General features: G+C 42.9%; 1 protein-coding gene across 1 annotated transcript in view; it reads left to right on the top strand.

Annotated features, from left to right (window-relative positions):
* The window catches only part of LOC126412583 (uncharacterized), a 474,286-nt gene extending 462,016 nt beyond the window's left edge, over positions 1–12,270 (top strand). The window contains exons 6-7 of the mRNA XM_050082234.1: positions 235–387; positions 12,181–12,270. Coding sequence (XP_049938191.1) covers positions 235–387; positions 12,181–12,270 — 243 coding nt within the window. The remainder of the gene's footprint in view (positions 1–234; positions 388–12,180) is intronic.
* Positions 12,271–15,463: the final 3,193 nt, after the last annotated feature.

Here is a 15,463-nt window from a genome sequence, read left to right as displayed (position 1 = left end):
CTCTTTTTTTTTTTTTTTTTTTTTGCTCCCTCCTTCTTAGGAAGACGTTGACATCGAATGATTCTGTTCTCTGTTCGACAGTGAAACGGTAGAGAAATAGCTCGAATGAGTTTCGATGAACCCTCTGCAGGTCACTTAACTGTGAATTGCAGAGTAATCATGTAGCTATAATCATGTAGCTCTAGATGTGGTACGCATGGGAGAGAGGCAGCTGTATGGCGTTGTTGTTTGCAGCTGGAGGTGCGATGCCCGGCGCCGGGTCCTTCGTGGCGCGCGGTGGCGTCCGGCCGGTACGTGGCGGAGGGGGCGGTGCTGCGGCTGCGGCGCGCCAGGCTGACGCTGGAGGGGGCGGCGGGGGCGGCGGGCTGCCCGCCCGACCCGCGCCTGGCGCTGCTCGACGTGGACGCCGAGGGCGAGCCGGCGCTGCTGGCGTGGGCGGCGGGCTGCGGCCCGGGGGCGGCGCCGCGGCTGCTGCTGCTGCCGCCGCTGCGCCTGCGCCGCTGCCGCCCCCGAGCAGCAGCCGCCGCCGCCGCCCACGTGGCCGCCTCCGCCCCCGCTACAGCCGCCTCCCTGCTGCCGCTGGGGCTCGCGGCGCTACGAATCGCCGCCCGGCCTTGGAGGTAGCGCCGCCTCAGCGCTGGAGAACCAGCCGGCACTCTGTTCCTGCACATCCCGAGTGAGCTGCGACTGACGGGCAAAGTGATCCTAGCTGTGGCCGGCGGGCTCGCGAGGTCACAGTCTTCCGAGCGGCGCCGTTTAACCACTGTGCGCTGGCAGTGGGAAACTTGGCTGAAAGTACTTGGCCCCAATACTTGCACACGTTCCTTATCATACAGACGTAATATACGTTCCATGCATTAGTCGCTCAAGTGTGTATGGCACGGAGAAGTTGACGGGGTGGCTTATTGACGGAGATTATCCCATTCATCAAGAAACCACCTACCGTTTGAACCATCCTCAGGCCACATTTACGAACTAGTTGAGCACCGCAATCGTGAGACGAGTTTACCCGTTTGAGTGAGATGTATTCGAATGCCACTGTAATGTGAGTGGCTGAGGGAGCCAACTGCGTACGCGCTTCACTCCCACGACACTTGCTACAGGAGTGATCACCGGGGCTAAGGCGTGCTACGGGTGTGCATTTCGACGCCGTGGTTCAGGATTCTGCCTCCCGGCTTCACAGCGCAATAATTTCATCTCCAGCCGATCAGTTCCTGCACCGACTTAGAAAAAGTTCCTTCGCGCTTTTCAGATAAGTAGAGTTGCGTGCAGAGGCGCCATCAGAATAGACAATGCAGTGTGTGAAGTGCTACCGTGAAGACTGTATTACCGCCGCCTGTCCGTGTTAGCTTGCCGGAGCAGCAAACAAAACTGCTCTGCTTACAAAGCAAACTAAAGGACTTTTGATTACTGGCAGGATTAATGAGCCACAGTATTACTAATAGCATTGATGGCGAATCCGATAGAACATGTTCCGGATGGAGATGAGACAACAAACAGCACTCAACAACGTACATCCAGGAGCATCACGTACAGTCAGAGTGCAGCTTTACAAACATAAGTGGCAGCCGCCCGAAGTACCTACAGAGTAATGAATATTAAAGTAGCCTCAAGTGCCAGTAATTGGTTCCTTAACGCTCTGTCGCTTTGTCACTGGGTGAGAACAGTGTCTGAGCGATGTCTGTAGACCAAACTTGGAAAGAAATGTGGAGCCCGTAATGAAGCTAGAGCGAACGATAAAGTGGACTAAACGTCAACTGGCAAAGATACACGCTGTACAGATTAGCTGAACGCGGAAATCTGAAAAGCCTTGAAAGTCTCAGCATAGCCAGACATCTGACAGCGTTGAGGTACTGACGTTTTAAATGTAATCTGGTCAGATCCTAACGAAACGCCAGATGTGGGAGGTATTACTTTTCACTAAGGGCGGTAAACTACGCGCCAGAAACTCTACTACTAGGACAGTAGTGGCCCTGCGAAAGTGAAAAGCATTCTCACGTCCCCACTTCACAACATTCTGGCCCGACAATAGTTTTAATGAGGCCTGTATCCTCTTGCGGGCGACAAGACAGTTAACAGAGGGAGTTCATTATAACGTACGTCAACCACCTTAATAAAATTATTGCCTTCTATTTCTGGAATATAATCTCAAAGCGAGAAATAGCCGAGAACCAAAGGGATTCAATGATTTATCTCTCGCTTCTCGATTCATTACAGAATACACAGGAAACCACTATTAAAGTCTAAAGACATTTTAAATATCAAAGTAATATGAAATTCACGCATCATACAGTATTCATCAAGATAGTGTCTGTCCGAACAGTAATCTTACTAAATCAGGCACGTTGGTACAAAAACAGTTTTCAGCACAGTACGTCGAAGATGCAATCTCCAAAACCTCAACATGTAGCTGATCCAGAAACGCCAGATAATATGGATGCAAAACACAGTGCTTAGTGGCTTAGAATAAATCAGAAAGACATCAAATGCTCACGAATGAATTTTGAGCTTTCTCCACCGAGGGCTGTTCGAAATGCGCCGCGGGAAATGCGAGTCCTTCTTCCTACAGTACACGGGGCGTCAGAAAACAATGAAGTACGATTTTATAGTGACATCAGTGCAGTATCCTCATGATATTCTTCTACGACTATTGCCATAGCAATGGGACGATTTCGCATCATATATATAATGGAAAAACGTTAAGAGCGCATCGGTATTGTGCAGGAGGAAACAACATTGCAGCTACAGCGAATTCAAAAAGTAACAACGTCCAAAGGGGAAAACGGATATATTGCAAAACTTGTAGAAATGGGCTCCATTTTGCAACTCACATCATTGAATACGACTTTGCAAGTCCTTAAGCATGTATTGCAACATTTAATGAGGAATCGAAATATCACAACGCTGAATTTCTTTCTTCAAGTCGGGAGTGGTTTTAGTTTGAATTGTACCAGCAGTTTCCTTAAGATATCCTCACAAGAAAAAAACTAGTTGAGGACCAATCGAAGGACCGAGGGGAAGACAACCACTCCGAAATCCCGTGAACCCCATGTCCATGAAAACACTAATCTAAGAAAATCACTGCACAGCCGGACGTATATGTTGCAGCGTAGAAACCAAGTGTACTGCACCTAACCTTCTGGTGTAATGTTTGGAAATTGTTGTAGCATCTCTACCTAGCGCTCGCTGTTCGCCCTGAACTTTGTAAGAGGCTATTCAGTTGTATATCAGAGGTCATTAAACTTACAGGAAACGACGATTCAGCACGCTGACGTAACAAACAAGTACGCCACACAATTAAGCCGTCTGGATCTGACACTGCATTTACGCTCGCGTGTGATCTTACGAACGTAATTATTTGGGTCTGTGAAGCGCATCCAGTGGTCTCAGGCTGTTGTTACTCATTGTGATCCCACCACACGACGCCGTGGATAATGCGCGCTCGCGCGCATGTGTGTGTGTGTGTGTTTGTGTGTGTGTGTGTTTGTTTGTGGATTCTTGTCTCTGTGTTACTGCCTGTTAGTGATACACTATTCACATCATGTAGCAAAATTATAGACATCATCCTTTTTAGACGTATTTTCACATGTGACAACGTGATGTGACACTGTTGTTGTGATGCTTCTGTTGCTGCAAATCAACATTTAATAGAAGCAGCTACAATTAACTGTAAACTAGAAGTTATTTATCAGAGTTTTAAACCTATGTGGCGTTTCCACAATGGAAACTGAAAGAGACTGCAAAAGCAATCGTTATTATGTTTGATCACTATAATTGTTGCAGAAAATATGTTTCCCTTTATGTCAGAAATATATCTTTGTTACGGAAACTGTCATTTTTGTTTATTTCATTCGAACCTCATGAACTCTTGCATTCCTATATAGCTTGTTTCCCCAAACAGATCACAGGTTCACATTCGGATTTTCCCTTCTAGCCAGACATGTAACAGAAGTTTAATATATTTTCTTACTCCACTTTGAAATGATGCCATCCACTTTACGTGTGCTGCAGTCTTTTTCTGAAATTCTAAAAATAGCTCCAGAAAAATGAGTTTTTCCCATTTGTGAGAAACTCTTCCAAGGTACAATTTGTGTACCTAAGAACGAATAATCTATTCAAATTTAAAAGTGTTGCAATCGAGGAAATCTTGTGAACAGTGTATTTAACAATCTGCGTGTCGTGTTATTACTCCACTATACACAAATAATCAGTAAGTGAAATCAAATTAGGAAGTATCGTCAAAATAAATAACATTTACAACTTAAAACATTTTGAAATAGAAGCTATTGGCAACTAACACAAATTTACGGTTTCGAGAGAGGGAAAACTGTTAAGTCATTAAAGAAACTCAGTCCATTTGTAAACACCAAGAGTTTGATGGTAGGATACCTCCTTCCATTTAAAAGTACAAGTCGGTGCACAACCGACAAATTATGACTTAAACGTCCATACATTATGTATTAGGTCTGAAAGGATACAGCACTATGCTCGCAATAAAACTTTATAACTGAAGAGTTTACAATACGTTTCAAATACTCGTAGCTTTAATATATTATACAGAACTTAAATACGCAGAACTCGTCATACAAGTATTTATAAACGCTGCACGTAATACGACCTCAAGCCCCACAACAAAAAGAGTACAAAAGGCGGGAAAGTGCTTATGGCGGTTCTTCATGTGATAATAAAATCAGTCACTAGATTGAAAAATCGGCCAGGAAACATATCTCCTCCAGCTACAACACTTTCCCATACTGTAATGTGGCATTGTAAGCAGCACTCACGTACTCAAAGAGTTTCTCTGTATTCAGTGTTTTCTATATTGAATAATCTCACTATGTTTCTGTTTAACTTTGAATGCCGCAACTCAGTGATAATGTAGGTGAGGAACTTCAGTCTGTCCCCCAATATATGAGCATTGTTAAATTCAGTTAACACGCTAAAGGAGGCATTATCATCGTAACGCTTGACTTCATAGCACATTTATTCATATAAAGTTCTAGAAAATGTGCCGCAACGTTTCATATCATTATGGGGAAAGCACAAATATGTGGAATAACGTGAAACCATTAAATGGCAGCTTCTACAGCACACTTGGAAAGGAATATTTCTGTGGAAACGAAGGCACCGCATACAACACGTGTGGGAACGCTATTGGAAGAATGGACTCGACCAAAGAGACAGTCAAGGAGAAGGTAAGGAAATAATGCATGGCTTTGAAAAGTGTATACCTTCAGCCAATTCCCCTTCTCTTTCCTGGCCTTATGCCGTATCGTCAGGGCGTCAGCTCGTTAATTACTGGATTTAGGAATGTTAATGGTAGGGGGAGGGCTGATGGCCTTTCTGTTGCCATTCCTTTCTTCTGCGGGACAGAATTCATGTATCCCAACTGTCTGCATGTAGTTTAATCCCATGTGAAAGTGTGCTAACGTTTTCTAAACGTTAGTGGGTTGTGTAACTGAGCAGGACTTGGGTACCAGCTCGGTATTCACCCTGTCTGATGTGGAAAACCGCCTAAAACCACATCCAGACCTGCCAGCACAACAGCCATCGTCGTCAATCCACTGGCTGGATTTGATCTGGAACAGGCATGCGTCGCTAAATCCCAGAAACAGCATGCTACACGAGTGGCTATCTGCGTAGGCATATCTTCATCCAACTGAAATATTTTGTTCTTGGTCTTCTCGGGAACTACCAGATTGTAGGCATGTTATCTGTATCTATACTAAGAATACAACTGTAAAACCATCGTGTCTGCTGACCTCTGGGGTACAAGGCGACTGCTCGTGGGGTTTTCACCGGTAACGTGAGGCAAGGGGTTTATTTCATCAAAATCACATGACGGAAAAGAAAGATATTGTAATTTACAGTTTTTTCCTCCTTTGAAAACTGTAATGCGACATAGGGAAACACACATGTATACCCTTTGAAAAAGCTTGTTACTCTTTGACGGTAGAACTATATCATATTTGTGAAAGTGCTTTCATAGGTTGATATGTTCTACAAGATTCAACGTAATGTATATAATGCTTATATAATCCTCAAGGTATTTAATCCATGCTAATATTATTACATGTGAAAGTAAGTCGGTTTTTTACGTTTCCACAACTAAACTGCTGAACGGATTTGGATGAAACTTGATATGGATATAGCTTGAGCCGTAAGGAAGAACTTAGGATACTGCAGAAAGAAAGAAAAAAAGAAAAGTATACCCCAAACAGTGTAAAATAAGCGATGGAATATCTTTTTGTATCAGTGAGCATAGCTACGTTAAACATAAATAATTTGTGGCAGTGATATTTTTCATGTCTGGTGCAAAGTAATATCAAATGTGCGCGACAGTTTTTTTTTTTTGGCCATGTGTTGTTTTTTATCTTTGCCGTAAGGCTATAGAGTCTCCTAGTTTTTGTTACTTCTCTGTTGTTTTTTTAGTTTCTTCTCATTGTGAGTTTTTGCGAATAAATACTTTTTCGTTAACTCATTATACAGGACGGCTATGCAATTATTTGTTGTAGGCAATGCGCCTACATAACTGGTGACCTCCGATTAAGGAACTTTAAATCTTTCGTTAGCTACGTCGAACATTAACTGCAAAAGCAATGAACGACGACGGCAAAACGATACGGTTCGATAACGGAAGAAATTCATAGGCTTCAGAATGAGATAGAAACTTTACAGTTGCATATTTCGAAAGATATGAACTTCAAGCATATACCGGACCAAAGGAATGACGTTGGTTCAACAACCATGGCACACACCAGCAAGGCAACATCATCGGAATCTGGGACTACTGCAGCACAACCACAGCAAGCAAAAGCAATGGAACTACCCGCTAGTTTCAACGCTTCACCAACTCAACGGTTGCAATTACGGGCGCCCCTATTCATGTCTTCTCAGCCACACACATGGTTCGCGGTAATGGAAAATATATTTCTGCAACAAAGAATAGTCAGTGATCACGAGAAGTTCACCTTGGTGATAAGTAATTTGAACCATCAGACCTCGGCTTTGATATCTGACATTATAGTGAACCCGCCTACAGAAGGAGCATACTGTAGACTGAAAGAAGAATTAATTTCTCGGTGTGTGAAGTCAGTTGACATCAGAGTCAAACAAGTACTGTACCAAGAGAAAGACAGCCTGGTAGGTAGTTCGACAGTCTCTGATAGACTGTTACTCCACGTATGGCAACAACAGCTACCAACGCAAGTATGAACTACGTTAGCTATATACGAAGAAAGATCAGTTGACAAACTGGTGCTCGCTGCAGAGAGAATCTACGAGACGCACGAGCCTACTGCAACAGTCGCAATGACGTCGACAGATGCCACGTACGGTAACTACCATTACCAGCAAGACCAAACTGACGACATAACAGTAAACTGTGCCGCGGTCGCAACGCGACAAACAACAAAAAGTTCAGACGAAATTAGAGATTTAAAAACTGCAATTGAGGATTTGCGAGCGCAGCTACGCACGGTACAGCGACCACAATTTATCTTTAAGCGCACGAGAGACCGGGCTGGGCGTGAAACACGAAGTCAACAAGAGGACGAGCGTAAGGTGTGTTGGTGCCATAAACGTTTTGGGAGAGATGCTACAAGATGCACATCACCGTGCGCCTACTCAGACAACCAAGGTATGTACAGAAACAGTGCAGTGTTTTCATGTCAGCGACAGCAATCGTCAATACATATGCCTCCCGCTTCGAAAAGATTGTATGTATCAGACGTACTTACGGGTACAAGGTTTTTGGTGGATACCGGGTCAGAAATTAGTTTGCTTCCTGTCAGCCATGCGCCATTGAACGAAAAAGACATACAACCACGTTTGAAGGCAGTGAATAACTCGGTGATTAACACGTACGGATGTAAAGTGTGCAAGATTGATGTGGGTTTTTCCAAACAGTTTACCTGGTCTTTTGTGATAGCTGGTATATCAGAACCTATTTTGGCCGCTGATTTTCTGGCACATTTCGAGTTGGCGGTCGACTTACAGGGAAAACGTTTGTTAAATCTGACGGACAACAGTGCAATATCAAGCACCAAAGGGCATACAACTTGTGAGAAGCTACTGGCGATTGGCAACCCTGTAGCCGAAGAGCTACATGACGAAGAGAAGAATCGGAGATGTTCTGACAGACACACAAAAGAAGTTAAACATAGTACGGTTCACTATATTCGTACCACGCCAGGACAACCAGTTTCACGACGTGCACGTAGAGTCGCTCCAGAGAGATTGACAGAAACAAAGACGATATTCGAGGAAATGTTACAGTCGGGAATAATTCGCCGTTCAGACAGTCCGTGGTCTTCACCCCTACACTTAGTACGTAAGAAAGATGGATCATGGGGACCGTGTGGGGATTACCGAGCATTAAACTCAAGAACCATTCCAGATAGATACCCAGTACCTAATATACAGGACTTCGCATGTGCTTTGGGCGGCGCGAAAATTTTTAGCGTCCTCGATTGCAAGAAACCATACAACCAGATACCGGTGGCTCCAAGAGATATTAAGAAGACAGCAGTGATTACACTATTTGGATTATTCGAGTTTTTATTTATGCCTTTTGGCCTTAAGAACGCAGCACAGACTTGGCAGCGTTTTATCGACGAGGGGATAAAGGGATTAACATTTTGCTTTGCTTATCTTGATGACATCTTGGTTTTCTCTCCGGATAGTCAAACACATGAACAGCATCTGTGTCGACTTCGCAAGCGTCTATCTGACTACGGAGTCGTTTTAAACGAAAATAAATGCGTTATGCACAAGAACCAAGTCATTTTCCTCGACCATACTGTGTCGTCAGAAGGTATATTGCCTTTGCCAGAGAAGATCGCGGCGATACAGGCCCTCCCGAAACCGACAAACTACCAAGAGCTACGACGATACATGGGAGTAATAAATTTTTATAGACGTCATCTGCCAGCAACGGCTACGGTGCAAGCACCACTCACAGATGCACTCAAGGGACGCGACGCCAAAGGTCGACGAATAATTAAGTGGCCACAAGAAATGCACAAAGCATCTAATGATCTTCAAGCACGCCTCAGCAAAGCAGTGTTGCTCGCTGACCCAGTTAACTACGCACAGCTAGCTATTGTTGTAGACGCGAGCCAGTCAGCAATTGGGGCGGCGCTGCACCAGCGTGTAGAAGGGCAATGGCAACCACTACGGTTTTCCTCTAAAAAGTTACAGACTGCACAACAGAAGTGGAGCGCGTATGACAGAGAATTGTTCGCGATCTACGAAGCAATTCGATACTTCCGCCCACAAATAGAGGCTAGACCAGTGACTGTGTTTACAGACCACAAACCCATAACATCGGCTTTTAAAAACACCAGTGATAAGTGCTCACCAAGACAGTTCCGTTATATTGAGCTCATAAGTCAGTTCACGACAGATATACGCCATTTAAGACGCGCAGAAAATTTAGTGGCTGACTATTTTTCACGTATTTGCGGGATTTCAGAAATTATAGACTATGATAAACTTGCAATGGAACAGACCAAGGACGCAGAGCTACGACAGCTTTTAAACGACCCGTCTACAGGTCTGAAGTTCGAGCAAATTCTGGTGCCTAACTCCAAGCTGAAGCTGTGGTGCGACTTTTCTCAAGGCAGACCGAGACCATTCATTTCAGAAATATTGCGCAAGACGGCATTCGACGGTGTCCACACATTTTCGCACCCAGGAGCCAACGCTACAATGAAGCTGCTGACAGACCGCCATGTGTGGCCTTCTATGAAAAGAGACGCGCGCCTTTGGGTACGTTCCTGCATTCCTTGTCAACAAGGTAAAGTAGGACGACATGTGCGTGCTGATATTGAAGATTTTCAAGGTGCCTATGCTAGATTCGCACACGTTCACGTGGACCTGGTTGGACCTCTCCCACAGTAAGAGGGTTACAGATATTTGTTTACGGCCATAGACAGGTGCACAAGATGGGCAGAAGCAACTCCAATAGTCGATATTTCAGCCGAAACTACTGCGAAGACGTTTCTGTGTACGTGGGTTGCCCGTTTTGGATGCCCCCTTCATGTCACAACTGACCAAGGACGTCAGTTCGAATCTACGTTGTTCCTCGAGCTATCCAAAATGTGTGGTTTCCAACGCCACCACACGACTACCTATCACCCTGCCAGTAATGGTATGGTCGAACGATGGCACAGAACACTCAAAGCAGCATTGATGTGTCATCAAGAGAGATGGACGGAAGCATTACCATAAGTGTTATTAGGCCTGCGGACAGCTCACAAACCCGATATTGGTGCATCAGTTGCCGAGATGGTTTACGGCGAGCCGCTACGGATTCCTGCAGATTATTTAGTACCAACCTCACTACGCGAATCAGAGGGCCTCACACACTGGGTGCAGCAGCTAAAACGTCAATGCACAAATATACGTTGCCCGACACCTTCTCGCCATGGCAACCGTAAGGTGTTTGTACACAAAGACTTATACAATTGCTCTCACGTAATGTTGCCAACAGACTCAGTCAAATCGCCTCTACAACCACCATATACGAGCCCATTTCAGGTGCTGAGTAGAAAGAAGCATACCGTGGACATAATGTACAATGGTGTTCTGACAAAGGTATCTATTGAACGTGTCAAGGGTTTTACCCTCTCCGACCTCTGACACCATGCCTGTGCATCAACACATGATGGACGCAGAGCATACCGAAACATCGCTCAGTACATCGTCCGAGACAGGTGAATCACCACCACAAACAACAACGTCACCGCCCCCGAGACACCCGACGCACACCAGAGCTGGACGTCGAATAAAATTCAAGTATCAAGATATCCCTGGGACTCCGCACTTTAGGGGGGGGGGGGGGGGGGGCGCCTGTGTGGCAGTGATATTTTTCATGTCTGCTGCAAAGTGATATCAAAAGTGCGCGAAAGTTTTTTTTGTCATGTGTTGTTTTATATCTTTGCCGTAAGACTATAGAGTCTCCTAGTTTTTGATTCTTCTCTGTTGTTTTTTAGTTTCTTCTCATTGTGAGTTTTTGCGAATAAATATTTTTTCGTTAACTCATTATACCGGACGGCTATGCAATTATTTGTTGTAGGCAAGTCGCCTACAATTTTTTTTGCATAACGCCTACAATGTATGGCGTTTTCTTACTTCAGTAGTGCAATCCATAGATGCCCACGTCCCGCCAGCAGTAACACTGTGCACGTCGCCCCATCCTGCACTGGTACAGTATAGCAGATAGGGGGTGGGAGGGAGTGCACATCACTGGAGCAGGCAAACATACAACAGATTACATACTCATCATCACGATCATAACAAAACTACTGATGTACGAACGCAGGATAAAATTTCCTGAATGTTTTTCTTTGACTCCGATTTTTTCGAAGCAGAGCCCTCCACAGAAGTTACTTCCGAGTGGCATTCGACTAGTATAGCTAAGATCGTCGAAGTTGGTGAGACGCTATGTCTTGCTTATCTTTGTGAGTCCTCTCTGACAGTGACTACAAAAATTCTGGTATTGTTTTACCGAGAGTAATTGTGTTTGATGACGCCCAGCTCACTCTGATATGTTGTGTGACTAAAGCGATGCCGTTTAGCTGTGTACCAGGAAACAGATCTTACTCAGTTTCCGTTCCCGAACTCGATGATTTCCTTCCTGGTTGCCAGGCACAACTTACAGGAAGAGCTGTAAAAAAATATAGTTCAAATGGCTCTGAGCACTATGGGACTTAACTTCTGGCGCCATCAGTCCCCTGGAACTTAGAACTACTTAAACCTAACTAACCTAAGGACATCAGACACATCCATCCTCGAGGCAGGATTCAACTCTGCGACCGTAGCGGTCGCGTGGTTCCAGACTGCAGCGCCTAGAACCACTCGGCCACTCCGGCCGGCGAAGAGCTGTAAAAGTAGTACCTGTATTAGTAAAAGTGAATGCACAGTAGCGCGCCCCAAAAGCTGAAAATAAATAACAGTACAATATCTAAAGTACGTTGTTTAATTGCATAAAGCTTATTTCTTAGCACTTGAGGAAAATCATCCATAACGTCGAAATCGTAAAGTGGCCGTTCTCTCTCACTTTTTCGTCATGTTTCTGTACCACATCGTCAGCAATCTTTAAAAAGCGCTCGCCAAGTTCCGTACCATCCCATTGCTCTTAAATGTCAAGAAGTGTGCTTCATGCAATTGTTACAGAACCTTTCAATTATTGAAATTTATGATAACGCGGCAGATTTGTATGAGGATGGTATTCAAAGCTGGCTGTACAATGTGATAAGTTCTTAATATTTGTTGGAAATATGTAGAGAAGTAAATCAAAACACAGGCTTTCATGTAAAAATAAAGTTGCTAAGAGAAGCCTAGTTGGAGAATGGATATGAAACAACTTGAAGGGAAAGACAGGTATGTAGACTGAAACACATAAAATGTAGAGGGCCTATCAAATAACAAGAAAAATTATTTTTAAAAATCTTTATCCTGCAACATAAATGTGAAATACTGAGAAACAGCTAGTCACACCAGAAATACTTCATGCAGCAAAACCTCTTAAACTAACTACAAAGGGAGAGCTCGAGAAATTAGAAATAATTTGAAAGTACAATCATAATAAAGATACTAGGCCCCAGAAGCAGCAATGAATCAGAATAGAGTCTAAGATCTAATACAGAAGTCGAAATGGTAGCAGATTTGAGAAAAAGAAATTGTATGGATAGATATGAAGTGTGAATAATGACAGAATAACTCCACAAATCTTTGACCTACTCAGTGGCGGATTTACATATAGGTCCACTAGGCACGGGTGTAGGGGCGGCACGTTAAGGAGGGCGGCATTTTTTGGCTCTGTCTCATTTTAACCTTTTACGATTCAAAATAACTGCGCTTACAAAAGACAAAAATTTTTAATATTGATAAACAACTTGCTAGTTTAAACAAGCCTTAAGGACGAAATTCGAAAATACAAACTTGGAAATATACATAGTTTGTTGGTGACTGAATGGAAATTTAACATTCGGCTTCTGTCTCGTATCATCTTTACGATTGTTCAAAATATTTTGAAGTAAACTGTCAGGACGGCTATCTACAATATAAAGTTCGAAACAATATTATTCCGAGAATGTTGTCGGCTTCTACTTAACCCAGCCACATTTTCCCCATGAAAATACCGGGACCCCTGAAAATCTGTGATAAACTAATCAGCAGTTTCTTAAATACTGTAACATGTGTGGGCCTCAGTATGTAAAACTCGACTGTATTTACATTTCTATAAGAAATTACGGGGAAGTGTCAAGTCAACCCTCCATTACTGTTATTAATGTGATAGCTCTGTGGTCTTCAATATCTGAGCTTCCATTTAATGACACTCGTTTAACAAAACATGTTGATACTGGGAATGTTTTACACATTTAAATACACGTCTATACTAAAAGAGCATAAGCAGAATATCGAATAACGTGTGAAATACACTTCACAGCAGTTTAAAAATTTTATTCATTTATTTAGTTAGATACTCTTTTTGGCGAAAATAGAAGAAGAAAACAACTTTCGTTTGTCTCATTTATTGTGCTGCAGCCTGCACAACATCAGTGTCCCCACTCTGCGCAATGGAACAGTACGTGGCATCGCAAATTTTATATTAAACTTCTTAACGAAGCTTTTTTTCTTCTAGAAAAGTTTATTTTTATTTTATTGTGGAACAAAAGGTGCATTTGCTTGTAGACATAATAGCAGTGTTCACACAAATGGTAACCCACCACATCAACTGCCAACAATGTTATAAGAATAATTCAGATAAGAGTCGATCCAGCGCACCTCACTACAAGAAATTGCAAAAAATTATTTGCTTGTTAAAGTAGAAGGACAGTGTCAAGAATATTCAGAAGATATTTGCGTCCCAGCTAAAATTCCGATGACGAGGGCAACAAAAGCCAAAATAGGGACTGCCCCGTTTTCTTTGCTAGACGAATTCCAGTCGGCAGGTGTGTTTCTACTGTTCGCTAACAACAAAGAAACAGGCGACAATGAACTTAAATTATTCTGCGTTGTCGTTCTTTCATAGTACAGTTACGTCGAGTAATCCGAGTTGCACAGTTCATCGCTCCGCGTTTTAAGGAAAAATCTTTGTGCTCGTGTGCCGTGTTTAAAGTAAAAAGCTTTGTGCTCATGGGCGTTGTAGTACGATTGAAACTGGATACAGTCTTTCTTTCTTTCTTCCTTTCCTTTAAAACTTTTTTCTTTTGTTTTGACTGTTGGTTGACAATTTTGTAAGTGCCATAACATGGACAACAGTGAAAAAAGCAGACGTGTAAAATTAAATGTGGCGCAATTTCGGAAATTATCGAAGGAAAGGCGAGAACGAGAAGGCAATGTTCTAAAAACGCTTGGCAGGGTGGATACATTTTTCCCAAAAAATGTTGCTGGTTGAACTTCGAGTTCAAGTATTACAGATGATATTTCTGACACTGCAGCTGTTGTAAAAGAAGTAAGTACATATCAAACAAAAGTTAAAAATGAAGACAAGCAAATCGTTCCTGACTTCGAGTTTCACGAAAAACTAAGTGTCGAGTCAGACATTACAAAAAGAAATAACCTCGTAGGTGATGATCCTGCAGAATGGTGTGTCAGTGAATCAACAATCGTCATTCTCTTACAACGTGGCATTAATCAAAATTGTATCTGTGATTTTTCTAATTCACGAAGATCAACAAGTGATAAAACCAGATATTTGAACAAAGATGTATTTTACTGTACACTTTTAAATGGTGAATCAACTTTGTGTGATTTTCTAGTATACTCCTGTAGCACCGGTGCTGTTTTCTGTGCAACATGTAAATTGTTCGGAGGTAAGACCGTGATTGCTACCAATGGTATTGCAGATTGGAAAAATATTTCTAACGTTTTATCTCATCATGAAAATTCACTTGATCACAAAAATACTGACAGAAAAATGTACTGGCGCAGTGTATTTAAGAGAGTGTTTGCAGTAGTGAAGAAGCTAACAAGTCGTGGACTTCCCCTACGTGGACACTTTGGAGGATTCCATTCATTACATAATGGTCAATTTTCCATGTCTCTGGAACTTATAGCCGAGTTTGATCCTTTCCTCGCAGAGCGCACTGAACTATACGGAAATCCAGGGCAGGGACGTACAATTTACCTTTCGTCAACAATCTGTGATGAAATAATAGAGCTTCTTTCTGAACGAATAAAAAAGAATTATCGTAAGTGAAGTAAAACAGGCGAATTATTTCTTTATAATAGTAGAAACTACTACGGACATTCCACATATTGATCAATTATCTTTCATTTCAAGATAGGTGAACGAGAATGGTGAACTTGAACATTTCCTTCTGTTTTTACAAAACCCGGGACACAAGTCCGAAAACTTAGCTGAGGCCGTACTAGAAGTCCTGTCTATAAATTCCATTGATATATCTAATTGTAGAGGCCAGTCATATGACAACGCAAGCATATATCAGGA

Source organism: Schistocerca serialis, chromosome 7 (genome assembly GCF_023864345.2).
Source record: "Schistocerca serialis cubense isolate TAMUIC-IGC-003099 chromosome 7, iqSchSeri2.2, whole genome shotgun sequence".
NCBI lineage: Eukaryota > Metazoa > Arthropoda > Insecta > Orthoptera > Acrididae > Schistocerca > Schistocerca serialis.
Note: the sequence above shows the minus strand (reverse complement) of the source record. Positions and strands in the feature narration are given on the sequence as shown.